The sequence below is a fragment of the Pseudopodoces humilis genome, chromosome 9 (genome assembly GCF_049639895.1).
Source record: "Pseudopodoces humilis isolate 2021_Gansu_Grassland_sample_001 chromosome 9, ASM4963989v1, whole genome shotgun sequence".
Taxonomy (NCBI): domain Eukaryota; kingdom Metazoa; phylum Chordata; class Aves; order Passeriformes; family Paridae; genus Pseudopodoces; species Pseudopodoces humilis.
This window is the reverse complement of record NC_142208.1, coordinates 29,063,109-29,090,066: the sequence shown is the minus strand read 5'-3', so window position 1 is coordinate 29,090,066 and position 26,958 is coordinate 29,063,109. Positions and strand designations below refer to the sequence as shown.

The window sequence follows — 26,958 nt, the reverse complement described above, 5'->3', positions numbered from 1 at the left end:
GTCCAAGCTTGTTAGTGTATAAGAAATTATTATTTATTTATTTGGACAATACTCTTAATAATATGGTTTAACCTTTGGTCAGCCCTGAAGTGGTCAGGCTAAATAATTCTTTGTAGGATCCTATCAACTGAAATACTCTATTCAATTCTATTCTATATATTCTAAAAAGGCCACCATAAGGAAAATCTATGTTTCTGCAGCCTAGCGCTGTAATTCCTTTAATTTTTGACAGGAGAAAGAAATGAAGTTTTCTTCTTCAGCATAAAAAAGTCAAGGGTATAAAATGGGCATTTAAATTGCATATACAGGAGAAATGGGAGGAGTAACTATTCATCAAAGTCCCCAACTTTTTCTGAAAGACAAAGGTACTACAATAATCTTAAAGTTATTGATACCTCTCTCCGTCGAGAAGCCCAACAGGTTTGTTTGATTTTCCAAACGACAGCAGCTACCAGCAGTAAGGATAAGAAACAACTGCAATTACAAAAGAAAAAAATAATAATTGTAACTTGTGAAAAGCTCATGTTTTTAGGGTATCAAAGGTAAAAAAAAAAAAGGCATTCTAGCATGGAAAAATAAACCCCAAAAAGTGGGGAAAACTAAACTCCACCAGAATTACAAAGAGTCAACCATCCACATTCAAAATCAAAAGCAAATGCACATCACATGCTCTGGTTTTCTCCTGGAAATGTTACCACTGTTTCCATTAGCCTGGGATAAGTTCCAGTACAGCCATCCACATTCCCACAACAGTCTCAACAAATAAGCACTGCATGTTCTGCCTTTAGTACATGGAAAAAGAGGGTGAAGTACAGCAAAAAATAAATAAATTATAGCAATTTGTATTTCTTTCACTTTGTAAATTCTGAGTAATTTCCTGGGTTTGCAAGAAGGGTAACTACACAGGGAGCATAATTAGTTTGAGGAACTGGGTTAGCACATGACAATAGGCCTGTGTTATCTTATTGAGTATTTCTATGGTTAATTGCCCAGGGAAAACATCTCCAAGGGCATCACCACATTACAGTTCCAAAGACACAACAGAAGAAGAAAAAAAAAAGAAAATTGAACAGCTGCAGTGCACAATCAGAGCATATACCTTCTCTCTTGCTTCAATATCTTTGTATTGTAACATTTAATCCATAAAGTATTTTGGTAGAAAGATCATTGAACTCTCAAACTCTTTTAGTGTATTTCTGGATACTAACAAAAGGATTCTAAAGCTGGCACTTGTAATTACTCAGAAGATCTTTCAAATTTTTAGAGAGTTGTTTAATATAATTATGTGGATTTACTAATTGTGTGAAGAACTTTCACAAATGTTGGCACTTTTGCTGTACACAGTGGTTTCAATTAATACAACACTAACTATGGAATTACTAGGCATCCACAATTTTATTCTGCCAAAAAGCTTCTAAATATATTCTTTAATACAGGAAATACCAAAATTTCTGGAAGTAGTATAGTTCAGAGGAGTACTGTGCATAAGTGCAAAATAACACCAACATCTCCCTGTAAAAGCAAGTACAAGTGACTATAAATTTATATTTGGTGTCTAGGGAAGAGCAAAACAAAAAAAAACCCCACTGACCATCAGAATAAATCCATTTTTGCAGCAATATATTTTAAGATTTTTAAGTCAAGAAGTACTTATAAACAGTATTTCCCAGAAATGTTTCCACTGCACTGTTCAGCTGGTACCTGCAACAGATGCTTTGGGGCAACATCAGGGTACTGACGTGGTGCCATAGATTGGGATGCTGTGCATGAAGGAAAGGAAAGCCATCTCACTCTTTTCTTCCTTCCAAAACCCACTAAATTAGGGAAACAACATCAACTCTGTTTGCAATTATTAACTCAGTGCTCCTGGAATTTAGAAAAGGTTAATACATGCAAGGGAACTGGACACAAGAAACTAAGGGAGCCTTGCACTCTGTGACTGATTTATTATGATCAGGAACAGAATCTCTACCCTTAGAAAATTCTGTCCTTCACATTTATTAATTTCTTGAACAGTTCTCTTAAATTAGTAGAAGAGAAAATATTCAGAGTTCTGGCTGAAAGACTTCAGACAAATGAATTCTGTGTTCTGTACATCAGTGGAGTGGTTCACACACTGAATTTTCTTGTCATCATTCAAAACATCAATCACTTGCAAAGCTAAAATCAGAAATGAGTGTCTCAAAGTCACACCCATAAAATACTATAAACCATTGGAAGTTACAGCATTGATAATGTGACTTTTGTACAATCTTTTCTTGGCAATTAAATATTTTATTTTATTCTTTTTTTTTTTTTTTTTTGGTAGGTGTTAAATTTAAATAGAAGGGGAAAAAACCCCAAAATCTATGCTAAAGAAGAGAAAAAGTACATGGAAAATAGATTTTGTGAAATTAACCTAGTTCCAGGCTGTGGTGAGATAACATCCTTGGTTTATGTAGGGCAATTAAAATTAAGGCTGACTGCAAAGGATCTCACAATACAGAGTGACTTGGCAATAAAATAAGAGAATGAAATTCAGTGACAATGAACTGAAGGCAATGTGCACAAGAAAAAAATAAAAAAACACCACAACTAACTACAAATACACAATGATAGGTTCTAAATTAGCAATTACCACTCAAGAAAATGATCTTAAAGTCATTGCAGATAGTTCTTTGAACATATCAACTGAATGTTTAGTAGCAGTCAAAACAGAAAATAGGATGTTAAAAGAGATTAGAAAAGGAATAAAGAACAAACCAGAAAGCAGTGGGATGTCAGTGCATAAATCTATAGTGTGCCTGTACCTTGAAGCAACCATCAGTTTATCTCTAAAAATCTAAGCTGAGTTTAGAAGGTACAAAGGAAAGCAGACCGCTTGGCCAGGGGAATGAAATTATAGAAGTTCACTTTGGCTATGAAACAATAGGGAGTTGAAGGGAGCCATAATACAGACATTAACATCACAGGCAAAAAATGTAAAAAACCAGAAGGATGGGTGTAGGTGGATGCTCTCCAGTCCCCTGTTATACTTCTTATCTCCTCCTTGTGCCAGAGATATAAAAAAGAAACCGCAGGGCAAATTAAATGAATTAAAAATTTGCCATCAGGCAGATAAAAAAGAAACTGTCAGAAGGGCACCAACATCAGAAAGGGGAGCTTCTAGATGAGTTGCAAAGCTCCCAAGTATCAGATCAGATCCACTAAATTCTGATGGGACAAATATGTAATAGCTGAGAGGTCTATGCATGACACAAAGACAAAAGTGGTTGAAAATGGTTAATGGCACAGAGGTTCAAGAGACTGTACAATGGTCAATATTTAGATGATTTTTTTTTTAAATACACAGTCACTGCTAAGTTGTATTTATGAGAACAAGGAAGTCAGGCCTCATTTACAGTGCAAAGGATTTATTTTCCCCTTGGAATGAAGCAATTCCCAAACCAGTTTAGAGACCAGTGTGAATGACAATTCAGTATGAATTACAGCTGGGATGCTGAAAGAAAAAGGGTTAAAACTACCCTAAATACTCAGGTGCACAATAGAAAGCAGCACTTGAGAGATGAATTTATCACTCGACAAGGTACTGCCAAAACAGATATTATTGGACTTGTTCTTTAAGATCTGCCACTAACATTTTCTGAAAGGAGATTGGAAAACATGGAGAGAATACAGAGAAAAATCACAAAAAAAATATTTAAAATCTGTGGGAAAGATCAAAAGATCAAATGGCAACTTGCCTACAGTTAATTCACATGATCATAGATTATGTCCACCATCTCTGACTCTCCAGTTGAGACTCTGAGTGACACCCAAATAAACAGATATATGGATAAATGCCTTTGCAAAGCACATGGGCTATGAAATGCTAACCCAGAGTACAGAGTGAATGACTTTCTGCACTTAGCAATGTAAATCTTCCCAATAAGACAACTGCCATACTAAGACACTCCTAAAACCACAGCAGCCCAAGCATTATCCAGATTTTGCACTCTCCAGAAGAAAAAAATCAAGTGCCAGAAGGATACAGTTTTGCAGTCTCCCCTTCAAACCATGTGGAACAAAACAGGAGGAAACACTAAAAAAGCATGCTTGAAAACGAGCAATTCCTCACCAGTTGCCCAGATTACAGATTGATTGGAAGTTATTGTTTTAGCATGATTTTGGAGACAATAAACAATTGGAGAAGAGATTAACTGCAGAAAAAGAAGTCTTGAACAGAGTTTGAGTCCAACACAGCGGAGGGAAGTGACCAAGGAAAGGCTGCAAGAGAACACCATGGCTAGCATGGATGTCTGAGCTGTGCAGATGCTCTTCCCAGAAGGGCTCTGGGTCGTATGAAAACAGAAATATTGATTTAATAGAAGAAAGAGAAGGGAAATTGCAAAGAATAATTACTGCCTGCATAACTATTTTTGCAAGCTACAGAGCAAATTTTTGACTTCTAGAGGTCACATTTAAACATATTTAGTGCAGACCTGGCGGAGGAAATGAAAGTGTTTTTCATAACTCAGAAATTAGTTTCTCTGTGTTTCTTGAGGCGGCAAACTAAAAAGTGTTAGGGGAATTAGTGGATGTGCTGCTGCTTGGTATGGGCAAACTGAAATAAAATCTCTAGCTATCCTTAAAGAAACTTAAATTGCATGGATAAATAGAGGGGAAAATCTGTGAAATGTAATGATCAGCATGTTTAGACTAGATGAATTAATGACACATTTGTGCCTTAAGCTCTATGAATGCATTATAAGTACACTACAGAATTTTTGCAGTATGTATTAATGCCTATAAATTACACATGATATCAAAGTAATACTTTTGTTAAAGTGAAACAATTTACTTATTTTTGCAGGGATGTAAAAGGAACTGTTTCATGAACTAAGCATAAATATTTTAAGAATCAATACTGTAAATGGAAGGTAAACAGAACAAGAAAAGTGTCATCCTTCGTTATTTCTTTTCTCATTATCTGATTATTTAACATACAAAGAGAACTGTTGCTTCCATGATTTTACTTAAGACTGTAATTTGCACAATTGAAAATGAATTTCCACAAACAGATGAAAGCAAACACTTTTTCAAAACTATAGTTTTTCAAAATTTGCATCTAGTATATTTTTAAATCTACTAAAATGAAAAATGAAGTGAGATTCTACTTTGAGCAGCCATCACATTTACTCTTCTTACAGGACAAGGTACAGCAGCACCCCACAGCTGAGCGTGGGGCAGCATCCCTGCTTGGGCCCACCCTGGGAGCAGCACAGCTGGGCCAGCACAGGGTGTCAGGACTGTCCCAGCAGGTGCCATCATCCTGACCCCATGCTCCAACAGGTGACAGATCCATCCTTGTGTTCCAAGGGGAATTCCTGCATTGCTGGCCTAGTGTAGATCTGGAATGGGCTTTTGAACAAACCCCTGTGGACCAGCCCTGGAGCTCAATTAGAAGATGTGCAGTGTTCACTCCAGACCCAAAGCAGCTGTCAGTCCATGGCACTAAACTAGAGCTAGATCAAAGACAAAACAAATGCATTCAGTGAGGATGTCAGGTCCTCAGCACCATCTTGCCCAAGTGAAGATCTGTTACTTCCCTCTGCTCACCAACAGAGACAGAAGCTCCCAAATTTCCTTTCATCAAGTTTGTTAGGGGCATAGCAGACTCATTTACTGCCCACATCTATATATTTGCACATATTTTAAAGGCTCCTCCAAAGTCTTTTTTTGAACTTAGGAGTTGGGCCATCGAGGCAGTTATTGCTCAATCACTTGAGTCTTGCTGTGCTGAGACAGTAATTAAATATCCCTCTGTATCCACAAACCTCCTGCCTGTTGATCTTTCTTTGACAAGGGCACAAAAATGTACAGTTCCCTAATTAGCAATCTAAAGAGTGACCCCACACTCTATTGCTTCTCCTCTAGTACTAACATGAACAACAATTTAAAATATTCAGTCAAACAAACTGATGACAAAAACACTTTTTAATGTGGATATATGCAAAGAAAACAAGTCTCATAGCTAAGTTAATATTTTCAAGGTAGTACTGCAAAAGTTTCCTAACAGATCACATTAATTGTTTTTCTAAGAACTGCTTTCCCAACACATTATTTACTATCTTTTTATTGGCAAATAGAGTCCATTTTAATTGATATTTTATAAAGCAAGCACAATTCCAAAATAAAAATAATTGAACAATTATTTTTCGAACACCATGACTTCAAATAGCAATTATTGTCACAGCAATTGATTTCTCTCATTGTACTTGACAAGAACATTGTGTTTATGATTATGATGTGCTGGGTTCAGCCATCCTTGTGTTAACTGGTATACACATGACAAGCAGCTCCAAAGATTTCAACAGGATTATCTGAAGCACAAAGAATTGTAAACATAATATTAGAAGTCTGACATGTATGACAGCAGTAAAATGTTTTAAAAAAATTTTAATGATTAAATAAGTTGCTGCAGTCACAAAGTTTTATAAACATCATTATAAGTAGGACTATTTCAGTGATTAGTAATTCAGAACAATTTCAGGAATGAAGTGCTTCAATTCCAAATTGAAACGTGTAAAGACTTAGGGAACAGTAGTCTTGGCTAGCAAGGAAGTAGGATATGCAAATTGCAGTTCATGGTAACGCAGTGTGTGGGGTCAGGGAAATAAATCCTGGCTGTGAAATCAAGACATTTCAGCCAGGAGTGCTGAATTCCTGCTCAGGGAGAGCTCTGGCTGGCACAGCCAGTGAAAGGCACTGCCAACAAAGCCAGCATCACCATTCAGGTGATTCAGGAATGTCCTTTTCCTGTTCCTCCTTGTCATGATGATACCACCAGCACCAGCAGCTCCATGCACTGGCTCCCAAAACTCCCTTTTCTGGACATGATTAGCCAAGAGCTGCAATCTTTCCCTCTTCAGTTACAAAATGTCATTGTTGCACAACCTTAAATACCACAGGGCTTTTCCCAGCAGCCTACATCTACATTCCATTCTTTTCCCCCACAGTTTCTTTCTGAATTAAAGGAACCCAAGGAAAATGTAAGCCCTGTAATCCAAAAGCCACACAGAGAGTTCAGACACTCAGTTCTTACTTTCCAAACTGCAAAGTTGAAGAAATGCCTGAATATGAGGTAAAGTATCTATGATGGTATTTAAAACTCAAAGTATTACCAAAAATCATTTAAATGCAAATTTGTATTTATTTGTGTCTCAAATGGAATTCACACAAGTTAAGCAACAAGTTTCAAGTTCATTTGAAACTAATTACACGCATAATTCTTCTTATCCAGATGACTGATTAAAACGTTATTTTTTGATGCAGCCCTGAAAATCCATATATCCCTATGAATAACTCTTGCATAAAGTGTCTCATGAAAGTCACATAACGGCCCTTAAAATTCTCTTCTCGCATGTCCACAACTACCAAACTTATACAAAACAGATTAAGAGTTAATAAAAAATATATATCTGCTTTCTAGTCTGGTCCTTCCAGGCTCAACACTGTATTTGGTAAGAATGCATGGGAAAGAATATCCACATAAGATTTGTATTACTTTGTCATGGTTAAAAAACCATCATACTACCAAAAGAATGCTGTAAGTCACCAGAGCAGCACATTAAAAATAACGATTAGAAACATCATGAAAATAATTTTGTTGAGTCAGAAGAGCAAATATAAATAAAATTATAAACCAAGGCTTCGACAATGGTATTAATAAAGCTTCACAATTTAGGCTCTGAATGCATAATGGGAAACAGGGAGATTGAAGTATCAATGGCATCAACTGCATTTTATATGAACTTTATTTTAAAGTAAGCAGTAGCAATGAAATATAAATATAATATGTATTAATTTATTAGTTAGAATAGCTACTATTTTTGTGCTAATTTATTAATATATATTGAACACAGAAAACCAACTTAATCCTTCCTCTCCCAAGGCATAAACTCCTCTAACAGTTTAAAATCATCTCTGACAACAGCCTCTGCAAAGCCTGGGTTTATTGGTCTTTCCTGTGTAATGAAACATCAAAAGTCTTCTTGAAAGTAAAGAAGAAAGAAATGTTTGAACAGAGAATTTGTAATTAGCAGAAAAATTATTATGAAAAAAGGTACTGGTATTTTTTTCATTATGCACATGTGCCACAATGTTATAGAGGATGGAGGGAAGCATTAAATAACTTTATTCAATAAAATAGTTATTAAAAATAACTATAAAAAAGCACACATACATTTTTTAGACTTCTATTTTCCTACATACATAATTCATGCATATATCCACAAAGCTGTGGTTTTATGTTCAATATACCACAAGCTGCTATAGTGAAGTATGAATGAATGATCAATGATACAAACAGCCTTTATATTTAACTAAAAAGAGAAAATGGATTCAGCGTACCAAGATGCTATTGAGAGACCAACATTCCCATTTAATCTGCCAATCCTATATCAGCCTAAAGTGAACCACGTAAAAAGACTCTGAAATATATTACACTATAAAGCTCAAGATGTGAACTTCAACCCTCTGAAGTTCCTCCTTTCCTCTTTCAGGCAACAAATAAAAAAGATTTACAATCAAAGCGATTTAACCTCATGGAAAATGAAATTAATCTCCACAGAATACACAGAACATCACACCCATGAAGTGTGATTATGTTTCTTTTAGTCATGGAGAAGACTTTCATATTTCATATAATTTTATGGGTTTGCCCTTCATGGGTGAGATACTCTATATTTCCTCTCAATAAGTAATATTACATGTAAAAAAGTACACATAAAATTTATATATATTTGTCCACTGAAATTTTGGACAAATTATGAAATACAGAATTTAACATTTTCTGCAGTAGCTTTTTAGAATAATTCTAAACTGTATATTGCTTCAATTAAAAAATAGTTATGCTTTCACTTTCGCTTTTTTGCAATGGTCTTCGTGATTTATGTTAATTTAGGATTAAAATTAAGGGGAGGGGGGAAGAGAAAGACTCATTTATTTTAATTACTGTCAGCTAGTGAAATTAGGGAAGAAGAATTGCCACCAATGCTTAATTTAAGCAATTCCAAACCAAGAGATTCGCATTATTTCAAGAATATTTTTTCAATATTTTTCAATATTTTCACTCATTCTTATTTTTCACTGCTCTCTCTAGTGCAGCTATTATTCTTTAATAATGCATCACAGAAATATGAAATCTGTTTAGAAAGTCACCCTACCGTGTCAGCATTGGTTAGCATGATAGAAAGAAATTTAACACATTCCAAAAAACTTTTCCCTTCAATCTGTAACATTTCCAAAATTTTTTCCAAACAGGCAAATACGCTCAAAGGAGTAGGTGTAAAAAAGTCATAACTTTCTTTATTAAAAGTCCTGTTAACATTAAATTTTCCAAAATTTCCAAAGCAATGATTTTTTAGATTTCCAGGTCAAAGAAGCATCATTCAAGAAGAACACTAAAAATTCTGTAATTGTACTGATAGATAATATCAGTACATATACTGATATTCTTTGTAAAGAATACAAAGCCTCTGATTCCCCTCAACCTGATATTAGAAATATCAGAAATATCAGATATTAGATTTTTCAACCAAAAAGGACTGAAAACATAGTAAGAAAGAAATATAATTTTCCAAGTGATTAAGTGTTTTCCTAAAATATCACCAAAAAAATTATTGAAAACATAGAAAGCTAACTATGATATAGAACATGATTGGGCCACATATGAAGATTAAATTCAGATAAAAAATTCAGATTATTATTATTTTATTATTATTATTATTATTATTATTATATTCAAATAGATAATATAACTATGTAATTTTTAGTGTGGCTTTTGGAGTCTACCATTGAATTTCAATGATTTTGCTTCTTATTGGCAAAACACAGCCTCTTCTACCTTGGATTCCAATAGATAAATTAGAAAGACCACAAAACCTCCCACACTAAATGCTTCATTTGGTACCAGCAAGTTTTACTGGAATATTTGCATTAATATTCCAATACAGAAGATGAGTTCCTTTGAATTAAGATGTCCTTTCTAAAAAAGGAATAATCAGATTTAATATTTTCGGACATATGAAATTCACAGCATAGCGCTCGGTCTAGCACTGTCTTTTCTCTCTTTCTGTGATTTATTAGAGCTGAGCACAGGGACCTGGGATATTTCTGCCCTGCCATGAGGAGATTGCTCATTTCTTGGCTGTCACTCAGAGCCCAGCCCGTCACACCGACCGCGCCTGCAGAGACAGGCGGGCACGGGGCTTGACAAAGCTGCTTGTCACCCGCTGTAATGGACAATGACACTACTGCCTAAAGGAAAACATTAATATTTCTTACTTCCTTTATTTTTTTGTTATTGTTTTCCTTCATCAGTTTTCACCCCCCTTCACTGTATTCCTTACATCTGGGAGCAAACTCCCGGAGTTAACTTTGCAACTGGTACATTTCATAAGAAGACTGAATTCCTTCTCCTTGGAATTTAAATGATGATTTAAATTGATTATTTTTATTTAAATAAAAAAGTGACCAGTTTAAGCAGTCAGAAGAGAAATTGGTGTGAGCACCAACGCTGCTGAAGTCTAAGAAAACATCAAACTGGATTTAAGAAAATACAATACAAAATGTAGGGCATCAAAACATAAACATTGTATGAATTATCTGTGATGCTTCTTAGGATACAAAATCCAATGTAGCTGTAGAGAGACACACCCCTGAAAGGAGAAAATGCCAGAGCTTCAGAAGGCACAATGAACACCTCTCGCTGTATTTGATACATAAAGGAAGCGAGACTTTCAAACTTTAAATGCACTGACTTTAAGAAGAGCCCCACACCTGGTTTATACCAAGCAGGTACATGGGTCATGCTCAGATATCTGAAGATATCTGGTATCTATTTTGTGTTTTGAGGAACAGTGTCTGCTGAAATCAAAATATGGTGAGCATTAGTGCACTCACACACGCTTTCAAATGACTCAAAGGACAAACAGAAGGATTAAAACCAGAAAGAAAATAATGGAAAACAGCTCTGTTCACTGATTAAGTGACTCATCCCTTGTTTTGAAGAGCAACTGATCCAGCAGTACTGGGCAATCTCCTTTGCCTGCAGGCCAGTAACAAGTGGCTGCCTTCTCCAGAAATATGAGCACACCAAATAACTCCACAGTGATGACAAAGTTTCTGTATGATTCAGAGTGCAGAAGACACAAAGCTATATTCAACAATTCAAAACAAATATTTAAGGAAAGCCCAACTTTAATTGCCCATCACAGTAGAGATGTGCTTTTCCCAGTGGAAGTCAAACAGCTCTGTGCTTCTAAGTGAGGTGAAAACTTTAAATGCATCACTAAGTAAAAATCAATTTCATTCAACCCAAAAAGTAAAATCCCTTTTTCTGAGATAACTTGATTTTCATATTACTGTAAAATACTCTAATTAAATTTATAAGAGTTCTGGATTTTCTGAGATCCCAGCCATGGATTGTGATCTGATCCCGACACGCTGTGTTTTGTCTTGCTCACGGAAATCAATATTCGACCTCGTAAAAATAAGCACACCAAAATCCAGCACTAATTTACCATCCTTCATTTTACCAGAAACAAAACAGGAAGGCAGGGATACAGACCAAAGGATGCTGGTAAAGAGCAGGAGCTCTCCCATTGCAAATTCACCCCCAGGGCGCTGGATTCAAGCACTGCAGCTCTCAGGAGCTCGGACACTGCCACCCCCTCCCAGTGCAGGGAACACAACTGAAGGGACTGCTCAGAGATTCTAGCACACAGTCCTACAGGTGGAGTTAACAAATCTGGTTCTTCAGCATCTGCTGCAATTCCTGTTGTAGCCCATGCTCACCTGTACCAAAATATCCATCCCTTCTTTCTGCAATAAGCACTGGGTGTATTTTGAATATTGTTTTCTCTCACTTATACTGCTCACAGATTTAACAGAAAGAATGTACCCCTGATCTTTAATGACCATCATTTTTCATGGAATTTCTTAAAGCACATGAAAAAGAAGGATTTTTAAACTTTCAAAGAGTCCATATTGTTTAACAGTGCTTTACTTATTAAAACCAGGAGATTCTGTAATTTATGACAACATGAAGATATGTCACAAAAGTGACTAAAATATTCTATTAAGTCAGTCAGCTTCACTCAAAGTAGCAGAGGCAAGGGAAGTAATAGTTCTGGGAGCTCAGAGAACATGCCTGATGAGTTAGTAGTTGGTACCATGCATTTGAAAAAGGCTTTAAAAACATAATTCTGGCTGTAGCACTTGCTTATCATTTCCTATCATGAGTATATTAACAGCTAACCTTTGTCATCTGCACCAATTTCATGCTTGCCTGGTTTTTGATTATGAGATTTAACCACATTTCTTACCAGAACTTATGCTTCAGATTCTTAATACAAATAATTATCTGGGAATTGCTTGAGTACTGTTATAAATTCTGTTACACTGTTATGATTTTATTTAAAAGCAGGTATAAAAATCAAGTGTTTCTTAGCTCTCCATTTAGGATTTATTCAAATCATAGATAATAAAAACTAAAAAATATTGAACAATCAACTTTCATGGATGTTAGATGTGATCTAAAGAAGTAAATAGTATTTTCAGAAACTAAACCTACTTCTATACCCTTATGAAATGTTTAAAATGTCTTCATACCTACTTAGCTAAATCCATATATTCATCTAAGACTTGAAAACACTGAATATTTCTTTATCCCTTAGAGTTTGAAACAAAAAAAAATGTGCCAAACATTAGGATATTTTGGGGTTTAATGATAAAGGTAATACAGAAATGTACTTTTTTTAATTGTGCATACTGCATTTCTTCCATGTAAGAAAGATCATTCACATTTGCTGCCTGTGAATTTTTCCAATGAGATCTGTACTTCTTTAAAGAAGGTGGGAAGAAAAAAAGTCACAAACTTCTCCATTTGTGTGATAGCTAAAAGTCCTCAGGGCACTGAGCACAGCAACAGAGATGCCACACTCTCTGTAAGACAGTTTGGAATCTCTTACTACTCTTACATTGCATTTTTATTCTTTTTATTTTATTCTTAGAGAAAAGGTCACTGAACCTGAGTAGCTGCAACAAAACCTTCCAGTAGAAAAAGAATGACATTAAATAGGGTAGGGGTTTTTAACAATGCATATCATGGTCTAAAGCACTCCAGTTTCAGTAATATCCTGCCTCTTTTTTTCAATATAACTTCTCTTTATCTTATCCTTGAACTTTTTTGTTCTAGGACATACAATATCAGTATCTTGGTAAATCAAGCAGTAATTGCAAAGCTAGTAATAGATTTTGTGCCTCATTATGTATAGTTTTAAATAAAGTCCTTACAGAACAATACTTTCAAAACAGTTCATCTTGATACATCAGGACAGTTAATGCCTGTTTTGATGTTTCTGATTCAAGCAGTAAAATATTCATGTCATCTTTCAGTCTGGAACACAAAACCTATAAAGGAACAGTTTTAAGCTATATTTTTGCCTGGTTGTTGAATAGCTGTTATTGTCAAATGGGTCTATTTGCTGCTTTGGCCAGGCAGGGAGAACAGCATTTTGCCACATCCTCAGAAACAGAAGTATAATACTGGATGGGAGAAATGCAAATGCAGGTTTATCACAAAATATGTTTTGTTATCAAGCATATTCAAATTGTCTTTAAAGACAATAATTTTCTCTATCTATAATCTTAGTAAATATAGCCTGGGTTATTACTGTTACCACTGTGATTTGCCACAGTCACAGTGTACCTCCCTCCCATTCAGTAAACAAAACCAAACCCCACAAACAGACAAACCTAAACCCACACAAAACAAGAAACAAACCTAAACCCTTATTAAAATCATTCTTTTTGTCTACAAACTGCTGACATCCTACCTGTGCATTTACCCAGAACCAGCTGAATGAGACAGAGCTTCGCACTGGGAGAGACAATGCCACGTATCCTGAGATGGAACAAACTGCTCTAAGTTCACCTCTGCTATTTGTCACAGGCTCCCTCTGGTCTGTTGTACTTGGACAGGCTTTGTTTTCTTCTATATGGGTTTGTAATCTAAACCTTAGCATAATCATCATAAGTTTTAGAGCTTGCTGTCTCCCTATGAAAAAACCAGAAAAAAACCCCAAAACACAAAAAAAACCCACCCAAAAATCAAACACCCAAAACACCACTAGACTGACCTTTAGGCAATCAGCATTTTATTGCTTTGTTTGTGGTGAATGAGGAGAAGATATTTTATATCACCTACTAACCTTCTCTCCATTAGTCAATGCCCTGGGCACAGAAAACTTCAGGGTCTGTTCATTTCTGTGCCCTTTTTGGCAACAGCAATAAACAGAATTTAGTCCATTCACAATATTTAAGAGTCTGAGTCTTTAGGTACAGTTCCTCAGAGCACAGGGATTAAAGTCAACAGAGAAGCCATGCTGTGAACTTGTGAAATAGAGTCATGTTGGTTCTAGAAATACAGAAAGTCTGATGAACATACCTGTCTGACACTGTTCACATTTTGTGTACGCTTCATGGTTATTGGGAAATATCTTCATAGCAAGATTTCAAAGCACTGTAACTAATCCATGTGTATGCAAGTTTGTGACATTTTATAAGATAGCTGAACTTTTAAGAAGTGTTTCAGTGGAGTTTTGTTCACATTCTAGAACAGCTGCCTATTTGCAGTTCAATCCCATCCCTGCACTCCTTCCAGAATCAAATCTCAGGCATCAGCTACTGCCTTTCACAATTAATCTCTAACCCATGGAAACATTAGTAGTGATGTGCAGTGCTTTATTAAAAATAACAAGCCATTGAACAGAGCCATCATTTTAAGTAGAAGTGTTTATAGAGAAATCATACACATGAATTAGTTGAGTTTAGCTGGCTCTTCTTAATCACTGTAATATATGGTACAAACCCAGCTAATCTTTAGGCAGTTTGAAGACTGTACCATTGAATATGAAACACACAATTCTATAATGCAAGGTTCCAGCAGCTGCCTTTAATTGGTCTGGACACTGCAAATTAGGGAGCACAGTTTGAAGGCCTTTCAGGCATTTCTAAAGATTCAGAAGCTGGTTAAGACACTGGTTTCATGGTAAAGAGTCATCAGGATTTCAGTCAGAAGACAAAAAAAGCAATTTACCTGAAGAAGGTGACAAAGAACTGCACCAGATCCATGATAGTATTGTGCTGTGAGAAGGCAATCTGCAAATAAAATAGAAGTAAATTACAATATTTTCAGACTCAACAGCTCTTTTTAGGTGAGGGCTTTATGGCTCCATGGATGATTACTTTCAAGTGTAATTTCAGTCTAGTCTGCACACACCTACATTTATGATAAAGTGAGATGAGCAGCTAATTCCCATATCCTTGCAGGTATCAAAATACAAACAACGGAAGATAATACTTTCACTTAAACAAAAATTAATAGAAATATCCACTTAATCAACAATTAAAACAGTATGAAAAATATTAAGAAATCATATTGTTATAAATTGTCTTGTTTATAGTCAACCGTTTTGACCAACACCATCTTTCATTTTAATAACACTGAAGCATGCTTTTAGAGAAGACAAACAACATATAGTGCTTAAAATTAATGCATTTAAAATATTTTAATTGTATAATACCAAAATTAATGCATATGTTAATTCAATTTTTAAAAAAGATAAATCTGGTGCATAATAAAACAGTTTCAAAGAAATTACTTTAAAGACAAAGTAATAAATATTCTTTTGGGCTACATTTTTACAGCCTCACCAGAACATGCATTAGTTCAGCTCCTTGCTGTAATTTTTGTGAAAATTTAAGAATTATCTCTAAGACAGCATATACATAGAGACATTCACACTTGCATGCAGTACGGACTATAATTATTTTTGTAAAGTACTTTTTGCTAATGTTAAGAACAGCACTTAATATTTATGTCATATCTACAAATATCCATAAGTCCCCGTCTTGCTCAGTTTTTCCGACTATAATTATCAAACTAAAGATACAGAGAATCTTCTATTTTGAATTATACAAAGTGTCTATCTAACTATATTTACACTCTTTTCAAATAATTGTTTGGTTTAGAATCTTTTTGCATTTAAGATCTGATCTGGACTAGTAATTACCCCAAAGTACTCTGAATCCCTTTCATAGCTTACTTGTAAACTTTTGAAATGATAATTCATGATACTCAATAATTTTTTTTTTTTATTTTTTTTTTTTTTTAATTTTAGGCCAAAGCTATAATGTAAGCTTCAGTAACAATGGTGATAATAATGGCCTTGTGCCAGCCAAACACAGCTAAACATAGATCAATTACCTAAAAGATAACATCTGAGAAAGGACCAGAGGACTTCTTTGTCCCAGTATAAAGCGCATTCCAAGCACAAACAATTGTTTAAGTACACCTTGAACAGAAATGAAAGCTTTCTAAATTCATTTTTCATATTTATTTAAATGCTGTCTGGATTTACTTCAAATACTGTTTAGTATTCAAATTCACTCCTGGTGTTTCCAGAATGTTTTTCACAAGTACCATACACTTTAGGTGATGAACTAGCACAAGGACAAAAAAATTCAGCTTTGATAGAGTTCACTTTTGTGACCTGTTGAAATGCTCTTTATTGAAGGAGCATTTAGATTTTGCATTACTACAATTGTTTTCATTCAAGGTGTCAGAATCCCTTAACAGCCTCTGTGAGTCTAGAAACAAATCCAGTCTTCAATCAAACCCTGCAGTCTGATCACAATCACACCAGGAAAGTCACCTCAAGTTTTTTTAAGAAACTATAGCACCTCTATTTCTCTCTTCCAGCACACAACAAAAATGGAGTAAGCAGATTAACAACATTTCAATGATTTTACATCATTATCAATAATTAAATTATCTGCAAAGTCTAAAGCTCAGGAATAAAAAGTTTTTGCACACAAAAGGAATGATTCCATATTTTCCAGCTTCTATTAATCTAATCATCTACTCAAGATAAGTGCAATGTTCTACTGCTGGAGTCCATGTCTGTGAATTTATGGAAGAACATCTGTCTGTGAGACTTCCTTGGTTGGTTGTATGGAATTTTCCTGAAAGTACTCGTACTTTAAAGCAGAAACACAGTTAGACAGAAAGTTTCATCCCAAAAGTAATTTCCAATTTTAATCAAGTATCTTCTAATAATTACATTAGAGTTCATGTTTAAAAGATGAACTTCATTATTTTCTTCACAGTATCATGCATCTTTGACTAATTTCAACATGGAACATTAACAAAAAGAATACATATTTTAATCATAAGTAGACCACAAAGAAGCAAGTAAATGTCATGAACCTAGGGCTGATACAAAGAACCATAATACAATTAAAAAGATTTATTTCCATTGGGGTTTCACATAGATATGAATGTAACTGTCTTTTTGCTTGTGCCTATATAGATGAGAGACAAGAAAAGAAAAGTTCTTTCAACCCAAGGTTTTCATATTGGACTTAAAGATATTGGAAACAAGTATCTCCTTTGTTAATTTGTATCACACCTCAATAATTTTCAGTTTCCCCAAAACATCTAAAAAGCTTGTGGATCCCACAAACATTATCTCTGTCTTCTCTTATAAATAAGGAAGAAGATAAATATCCTTTCTATCCTTTCTTACAGAACAGAACGAAGTGTTGTGTGGAACATAATTCTTATAGTAAAGAAAAACCTCTATGACTTATTGTTATTATTATCATTACTGTTGTTGTTGTGAACTGCAATTGTATTCCCTCAGATCAAAGTAACCCCAATATACAACAGATTAAATGCAGAAAACTGTGACAGAATGAAAATAATTCAATGTCAAATGTGGAGTTTACATATATATATATATATATATGTATATGTATATGTATATATATACACACACACATTCAGTGCTCCAGCTGAATGTCTTTAGAGAGAAATTTAGAGAGAAAAGCCTATGAAGAAAAGGCTGATGAGTGAAAAATGAACTGTGGGGATTCTTCCAACAGACATGTATATCTTTTTTCTCTGGCACATTAAAGTCTTTGAAATATATAGTTTTTAAAAAAGCAAGCAAACAAACTGTTTTAGCAATACATGGCCAAATTGGAAGACAGGGCATTGTGACTGCTGGCAAATCCTCTACAGCAACTAAGGATTCAAAAGTCAGATAAGCAGCAGAATATGCCAGAGAGCACCGACACAAGGCTGCACTGCAATCAACATTTCAATGCATGGTACTTCTTAACTTTTCATGTTTTGGTTATGGACATGATGTAGGAAATGCACTTTACAGTGAATAATGCTGAATAGAATAGGTCTGTTGAAAGAGGAACTTCTGAACACTGATTTTTCCAGCCCTCAGAAGTTAATGTCTGCAGGAATGGATTCATTTTTCCCATTGCTCCAGTTCATCTTTACCTTGACTATAACATGCAGCAGGAATAGAGTCCTACAGAACAATAGGTCAAGATCTGTTCCACTATAAAAATGAGACAATCTTGAAAGTCTAACTCAGGCACAACTTTCATATGGAAATAGAAAGTGTGCCCTTACAACTTTTAAACTTTTAGTTTAAAAATATAAGTGTCAAGAAGCCATCTCCACAATTGTAATGACACCAATTGGGGAAAAGGAAAACTAGGCACTAAATCAAAAATGCACATTTGCACAAAAAAGGAACCTAATCCATGAAAACGTTTCATATATTCAAATAATGAACACAAAAAGTAATTGTAATCTGTGCTCCATTTCATGACATACCCACTAAAGCAAACTCCTATCTGCTCAGCCTCTCAATATGAACAAATACTTCCGTTAATACAATTTTTCCATCTTCCACCGTTAACAAATTAAAAATGAACAAATAAGAGAAACTAAAATAAATACATTGCAAAACTCTGATAGAAGGTCTAATTATTAAACCTGGAAACATAATGCAATAAAGTCAGACATAACCCAAACTAAACTGCCTGGACTGTGTTGATTATGCAGACTTAAACCCTGCAGAATTATTACTTCCTTCAGTATCATCAAAAACATAATCTAATTTCTTCTTGGATAAAACTATTACACACTCCCACACCGGTGCTAGGTATGTACTGAATCAGGAGAAATGGATACTGACTGAACATAAAGGCTGACATATTTTGGTGTCCATTATATTTCATATTTTCTTGAGGGACACTTTCTGGCTGAGGCAACTTCAGAAAAAAATGAGAGTCAGCTGAGGAAATTACTTGTGTAGGTGGCTGTATTTTTGTGTATAACTTTTTTTATAAGGAAAATGTAAAAGATTACACACTGTGATCATATGGAATGAGAATGCTGAAAGATTTAAACACATAAATTCTCACATTACGTTTCATTGTACAAAGTGAAGTTTAGATGTCTACTCTGCAGAAACACGACTGCAGAGACCCAAGTTTAAACTGTTTTAAAGACATTACTATGGATTACACAATAATTTGGGGATGGGGAATGGTACCTATGGATATCTCCAAACTCAGTGAATACATGACTACTGAATAATCAGTATTTACAAAGGAAAAGTTCTGATTTTTTTGTTTAAATATAAATACAATTATAAGTACAATTATATCTTGGGATAACTTTAGAGAGAGCAAAAATGATTCTGACTCTTCTTTCACATTCGACTTTAACTATGAAGACAGGCCTGCAAAAGTGAGAGGTGGATGGAAGCAAATTGTCAGTTTCCCAGTAGAAATATTTAACTGACAAAGCACAAAATATATTTTCCTTTCCTTTGGAAAACAGAAATTCCACAGGAACATGGTAAGGAAAGGACAAGATTACCAACAAATTACATCTGTCTAAATAAGAGAAACATTAAACTATTGGAGGCTAAAAGTGCCACACATTTATTCCATATATTGGCTTTCCTAGAACTTGAAAAACAAAATTTGAAATGTACCTAATTTTGCCATGTGGAGTATATCCGATCTCATGCCATGTGTGAACCTAGTCTAAATTAGTCAGCTAGCTTATAATAATCAGCAGATAGAAAGGCACTTCTTAGGGGAGTGACTCTAAAATAGATGTGGAAAACTCTCATAAATTGTGAGGAATCACCCTATGGAGCTGCCATTTCTCTCCACTAACAACACTGGGACTCTGTGATTAGTTTAAACTATAGACCTAATGTCAAACTCAGACTATAAATAATTTTAGGTGAGATAAATTTCTCCCATGGTTTGTAAGTACTCACTGGGTATTTCTGTAAAACAGTGTAATGATAAAATAGGCAAAAGAAATATTTTTTTTCTGGGCTTAAAAGATCTGAGAAGCAACATGAAGCTAAGTGGCTGCTAGCAGAATCCTGCTTCCTTCTGCTGTGTTAACGGCTGCAAAGAATTCAGTCTGATGCTGACAAACAGTCCTCACAGATAAGATTTAGTGATAACAAAACTTTCATACTGATAACATAAATAGAAAATGAAAGATAACAAAGAAATTCAGACTTCACATCAAGATTTGATAAACAGCTTCCACAGATTATCTCTGCATGCTGCAGCCCTGTCTCTCATGCTGGCACACATTATATTATCCAAATATCCACCCCTCCATTTCTCAAAAAATGTAATAATTACAGGATATTATTTCCACTATTCAGAGTCATGAGAGGCTGAAAGACAATCTGGTTTTGTATTCAAGTAAGATGAAAGACACTCCTCAATAAGGTTATAACAGCAGAACTTTTTTTTTCCCTACCTAATAGGCACTTTATCTATTAAATTTAATACGCATATTCCACTTCTTTATTCAATTTTGTGCCTGTGTATACATACGAACATATACCACACAGAAAAACCCAACATTAAAAAAAAACTCCAGGAAGTGAAGGAGAGAATCTGGGGGAGGGAACTGTTATTTAACTTACAGTTTTATTCAGTGTGCAAAGCATTTTCATAATGATTCATATGGACATTATTAAGAAATTGAAATATTGAATATTAAAGTCAATGGAAGAATGAAAGAAAATTAAAAGACAGAGAAGAGACAAATGACATGTTTCAAAATCAAATTAAAAAAAAAAAAGATTAAAAGTAATTGGCACAAAAACCTATAGTACTGAAAAGTGATTTTAGACATAAATCTTTGCAGGATTGACTTCTCCTGCAAACTGTGTGAAACAGCAGATTTCTAGACAACATCTTTCAAAACTCTGGTTTTTAAAAGCCTGCCTAGATTAAATGGACAGGAAGAAAAATTAGAAACAGAAGTGAAGGGAATGAAGTGAGAGAATTTGTCAGGCAGAGTTGAATGATTAAACTCTACTACAAAGAGAAGCATTGCATGACGATATGGTTTTGTTTGTCAAGCTACATTAAGGAAAAGCCATTTTTGTCACTTGCTAGAATTGAATTTTCTTTTCAACCCCAGGTTTCAGCTTTCTTGGTATGACTTTTTCTGACATCTTATTATGACTTGATAAATTAAGGAGTTTCTCATTAGGAAAGCTGCACCTGTTTTGGAATGTGCTCTTATCATCACAGAGTCACAGAAAGGGGGATGGGGAGGAACATCACAAACTGAGGTTATTCAACTTCCCTCCGGGCTACTGGCAGCACCAGATCAGGCCAACAATGCCTTTTCCAGGTAAGTTTTGTCAACCTCCAAGAGTGAACATTCCATGGCCAGTCTAGAAAATTTGTTTCAACGCACCATTGCTAACATATTGAATTTTTTCTAATGTTCAATTGGAATCTCCCAAGGTGCAGATTCCACTTCTGCTTGTATTCTGAAGTTTATAAACAGAAAAAAATCTTTCATACAAGATATTTTTCACCTTTCCTAAATAAATTAATAACTTTATATGGAGCTATTTGAATGACTGCAGAACTTAATATCATGGCCACGGCATTTAACATTAAGGCCTATGTGTATGTGTAGAAACATATATAACGGAGATGGAAAATGTGCTGCTAAAATGATAAGATTTTTTTTCAAATTTATTTTTTACATCTACAGTAAGAGCTGGTTTTGCTAGACAATCTACCAGTTAACCAACTGTCTGGTCTCCAGCCTAATAAAAATGATAATAAAATTTTTATAAGGCTACAAAAGCTGAATTTTTAAAATTTATGCAATGTTTTGTTCATTTTAGAAATCAAATACGTGGTTAGAGAAGGCAAAACATGCCCTGAATTTTGCATAAAGATCATGCCATTCAAAATAATGTATGTAAAACCCATTGTGAGATGACAAGAAAAGGGCAAAGCATTTTCTTAAACATGAAGAGAGTAATTTCCCAAAGTTTATTGTTATAAATGTAGAGCATGCTATAAAGCTGTTAGAGCTGTGGAATAAAAATTTTGTATTTGCAATGGCACTTTTCTTGATTACGGTGGATTAGCATATTTATGAGGTTACTCAGCCTCAGGTTTAAACCCACAAATCAAAGGTTTATATCGGCATGGGTAATGGATTACACAGGAGTCTGTGGCCTACAGTATCCCAGAGGTATCTGTCTTTCAGAAGATTTATGCATATAATACCACTTTGTAGAAATTACACTTTCTGATCTTTTGTGTGGTGCTTGGTGATTCCCCTCTCTAATGTCTAAAACAACCAAAAAGCAGCTTTCTCAGTCAGAAATTCATTGATGTATTTTCTCGTTCTCCTCCTCACCTTTTGATAAGGCCACAGAAGACAGAGGCTCTAATTCCTTGATGTACATAGCACTGCTACAATGAGCGTAGAAGTCATTGTGACCATATTTGATGCAATTACTTCTGAAAAGAGGAAGGAATCTGCATTCCAACAGTTATTCACAGCACAAATACTTGAATTTTGTTCATCCTATGAAGACCACTGTGATAGAACACACAGAAAATATTTTCAAGTCTCACTTTTTTCTCCACAGGTGGGTACTGATTGCATTACTATCAGTGGTAAATACCTACTGACTTCTTTTTGGCATCAGAGAAACCAGGATTCCAGAGCAGAATGCTAAGACAAGAAATTGAAATACTTAGTCCAGCCTCTCATGAAAGACTAGCCAAAAGAGAAGTCAGGTAGGCGTTTTCAAGACTGTGTGTACCCAAGTGAATCATTTTGATCATCATTGTGAAATGATGACAATGGAAGACACCAAAATCTCATTAAACTCTACAGAGAAAATGTTCTTCTGCTTTATTATTATTTAAATCTTTTACTGAAGATACACATCTCATAGAAAAGAAAACCAAAGTCTGCAAAGAAGGATAAGGGAGTGGTTTACATGTGCATGAGAATGAAGAGGACACATAATAACCGATATCATTTAGAAGAGCCAACATAAAAAGGTATGAAGAAAAAACTCAGACAAATTAGGCTCTTTTTATTGAATGCTTATTCCACTGACAGAGAAGTGTGGAGGTTTGATGTAAGGGGTGATGTTCACTTATCTATCCAAGGGGTAAGAATATTCTAACAGATTTTCTGCTGAAAGAAGAGACCACACAAATGTGAAAATATTAATTCCTTCAAATAAATGGGAAGTAGTTGACTAACCTAAAAAACACCCAGCATACCAAGAAAGAGACTATATAACATATAAGCAAGAAAATGAGTTGTATGTTTTCCCTTGAAGAGGTGATCAAAATGCAGAAAATGAGAACTGAGACTTTTACAAAATAAATTAAAATTAAATTGTGAGGATTAGCAGAATAAATTGTGATTCAATTTTGTTATGTTAATTTTACTCTCATTTAACTTTAACATTCACTTGAAATTCTATTATAGTGCAAGCTGTAATCAATTTGAAAAAAAAAAAGCAGATACAACTGTCAGCTTGAGACTTCACTCACCCTCATAGTACATTCTGTAGAGTCAGGGTGACGGATCACTGACATATCACTGAGGATATGCTGTCACACTCAGAAGAGTATTTGTACAAAAGTGCAGAGAAATGTGTAATGGAAATGGCAGAAACCTTTATAACAACTTGCAGGGATTAGGTTGGGAAAGGTGGATGAGTAACTGGGTTTCAAGAAGACTCAGAGCAATGTAGAACTGGAGAGCAGCTGAAACTCTTCCAATAAACAGGACCGTGCTGCCTTTTTGGCAATGACATGCTGGACTACACTGCTAGGAACTGGCAACAGTCAAACAGTCATCCCATGGAACTACAGCATTTGTACCGAAACTTTAATAACTGAAATGTAGAAATAAGAGTGTTATGGATGAATGTATCACCTAGAACTGTGATCTGCAGGCTACTGCAAAGCTCAGAACAAGCTCATGGACAAGCAGCAAGGAACCGCAGTCAGATTTGTTTGAATTCATAAAGGCCCTATTGTTGAAAAGAAAACAAATATTTAAAGTTGCCAGTGCTGAGTGTACTTTTTAGTCTCACTTTTTAAAAACTGGATTCCCCACTATATTTTCCAGAAGCTCTAATTGTTTAATCAGGCTTGTGCAAATCCACAAAAATCATTTATCTGTTGAACAGCTTTAACAAAATCAAAATCCAAAGAAAAAAAAAAAATTTGCAGCTAGAGCACTTCATGCCTTCAGAGAGAAAAACAAAAATACCCTACATAATTATGATGCCGGCCTGCACTCTGTCAAGACATGGGCTGTGCCTTTTCCTTCCTCATGTCGAATACTTCACACCAACTCTGGGCAGAAATGTTAAGATCTGTTTTTGGGGGTTATTGTTCAGCTATCAAGATTTTTTAATTTGAGTAGAAAGAGAGAGGATGTGTCTGCATAGATGAATTTGATCTGTAAATAGTGAATATCATCTTCTGACAAAACAAGTGTATGAGTCAGGGCAAAGATCCTGCACGCAAAAAACCCACATTCAAGAAAGATAAACTTAGTTTATGTTACACAGATGTTTACTTTGGAATTCTGAAACACCTCATTTACTGTTCTGAATCCATATGGCAGGGGAGTAAGGCAATAAGTAAGAAACTTATTTGGAAGAGTAAGTCTACTAGGTACTAGGTATAAGGTATCTTCCAGCCTTCCTCTATGCCTCAGAAAAATGATTTCTTCTTCTAACTAAGGAAACGTTTCCCAAAGTGCAATCTGGTAAATTTGAGGAAATCTTCTAACAAAACTTTGGTGCCTAAAAAATCAAAGCTACAGAATGTAGCTCTGCGTGTTCTGAGTGGACAGTTGTGGGTGCAAAGATTGAATTTAAAAACAGAGTCCACAAGATTTTTAATAAGAGAAGAAGCGAGATGATCCCAAAATACACCAGCTGAGGGAAAGACATCAAAAAGTGCCCACGTTATCAGACATCACAGAAGGAAACAGAAGAAATTACCTATAAATGTATCAATTATGCACAATCATTTTAAACAAAATTTCAGAACAAAATATGGGGGTTCTGCAGAGAGCTGGGAAATTTGAGGTCACTGTTTTCTCCCATAGCTACCAGTTTTCAAAAACTGGCTGAGCTGGCCCAAAAAAACATAAAACAGTGTTGATGAACCTTTAAAGGAAAAATTACTTTCCTAGAATTTGAAAAATGGGAAAAGCTTCTGCTTAAAAACAAAACAAAAAGTAAGTGAGAACCCGGTCCCCGAAATATTTTTTTCTGTGAAGTTTCAGAAACTAAAACAATGCAATTTTCTTGAAAATTTTTCCTACAAAATCATCATATTTGACAAACTCCAATTATTTCACTCTATAAGCCTGACCAGGCTTTTTTAAGAGAGCTATGAGCAGGGCACAGAGGAACAAATACTTGAAATGACAATTCAGACTACCTGGCTCCAAGTGCAGGAAGGTATTGAAAAAGTAAAGTTAAGAAATTAAAATCATACTCTTTACTCCCTGCAGGGTGAACTTCTCACTTAAAGATTTTAAAGGTATCTATCTTGCCAACAGTCATTTGTAAGAAATATCCTCAGAGTATTCCAGGAAAGATTTTCAGTACGTTTTCTGGGACAAAAATACAGCAGATAGATGTCTTCAACTAAATGCACTGACTATACTCAAAAAGAAGGGTTGTTTTTTCTCCTCAATGATTACAGAAATTCCCCAGACAATTCCAACATCCCTTTTTCCAAATGAGAGCACACTCACGGTTTTCACTGAGACAAGAACATTCATATGAAAAAATAGAGATTTGTATAGTTATTATTCCTGAGAAAGAACGCTTAATTTAGTTTCTAGCTGCAAGTAAGGGGTTTTTGCAATTATTTTATGCATCTGTAGTGGGTTTAATGCTGATTTATGTTGTTTACTGAAATCTTGACTTAGCCTGGTGGGAAATAGTACAACAAAAACACACGACCATATTCAGGGGTTACAAGTGATTTCCACAAATGAGATGTTCTATACTGCAAAAAAAAATAGAAATAATTCCCAATTTTATTTTTTGTTTTTAAAACACTAAGTTAAAAGTGGCTTAAGTACCAACTGTATTTTTAAACTACAACCTAAATCCATTCAAATTGAAAGACAGGAAATTTAATTTCACCATAAGAAATACTTTTGTACTGCAAGGAGGATCGAAGACTGGAGCTGGCTGCTGAGACAGGTTGGGTATTGATTCTCACTCCTCAGAGAGATTCAAAACCTGACTCAACAAAGCCCTGGACAACTTGCTCCAGCTGACCCTGCTTTGAGGGGTCAGACAATCTCCAGATGGTCCTTTCCAACTCCAATTACTCTGTGATTTCATGAATAAGCATGATTATTTCCCTTCTCATGGTTGTTAGTATGGGTTATTAGGCCTCTCTGTCATTAACAGAAGAAAAGATAGAAAAAGGATTTCTGAAGGATTTCATTTCCTCTCCATTTTTCCAAGGCTGGCAAGTGCAGAGACATCCATGCTAAAAGTACTTCATTGAAACAACAAATACTATCTAGTTCAAGTGAAACTTGACCTTCTCCATGTATTGTACCAGAGAGTATTACGCTTTTTCTTAATTGTAAAGCATAAATACATCTTGCAAATGTCTGTTTATGTCACAAGAGAAGAAAAAAAGTTACCAGGTGGTATTTTGACAGAAGCTGACAGACACTCAAAGTAC

At 35.0% G+C, this 26,958-nt stretch overlaps 1 protein-coding gene across 3 annotated transcripts in view; it reads right to left on the bottom strand.

Moving 5' to 3' along the window:
• The window catches only part of ATRNL1 (attractin like 1), a 429,854-nt gene that overhangs the window by 196,305 nt on the left and 206,591 nt on the right, over positions 1-26,958 (bottom strand). For all 3 annotated transcript variants that reach the window (XM_005520769.3, XM_088059554.1, XM_088059555.1), the window contains exons 25-26: positions 15,122-15,183; positions 396-474 (exon numbers count right to left, since the gene is read on the bottom strand). In XM_005520769.3, the coding sequence (XP_005520826.1) occupies positions 396-474; positions 15,122-15,183 (141 nt within the window). The remainder of the gene's footprint in view (positions 1-395; positions 475-15,121; positions 15,184-26,958) is intronic.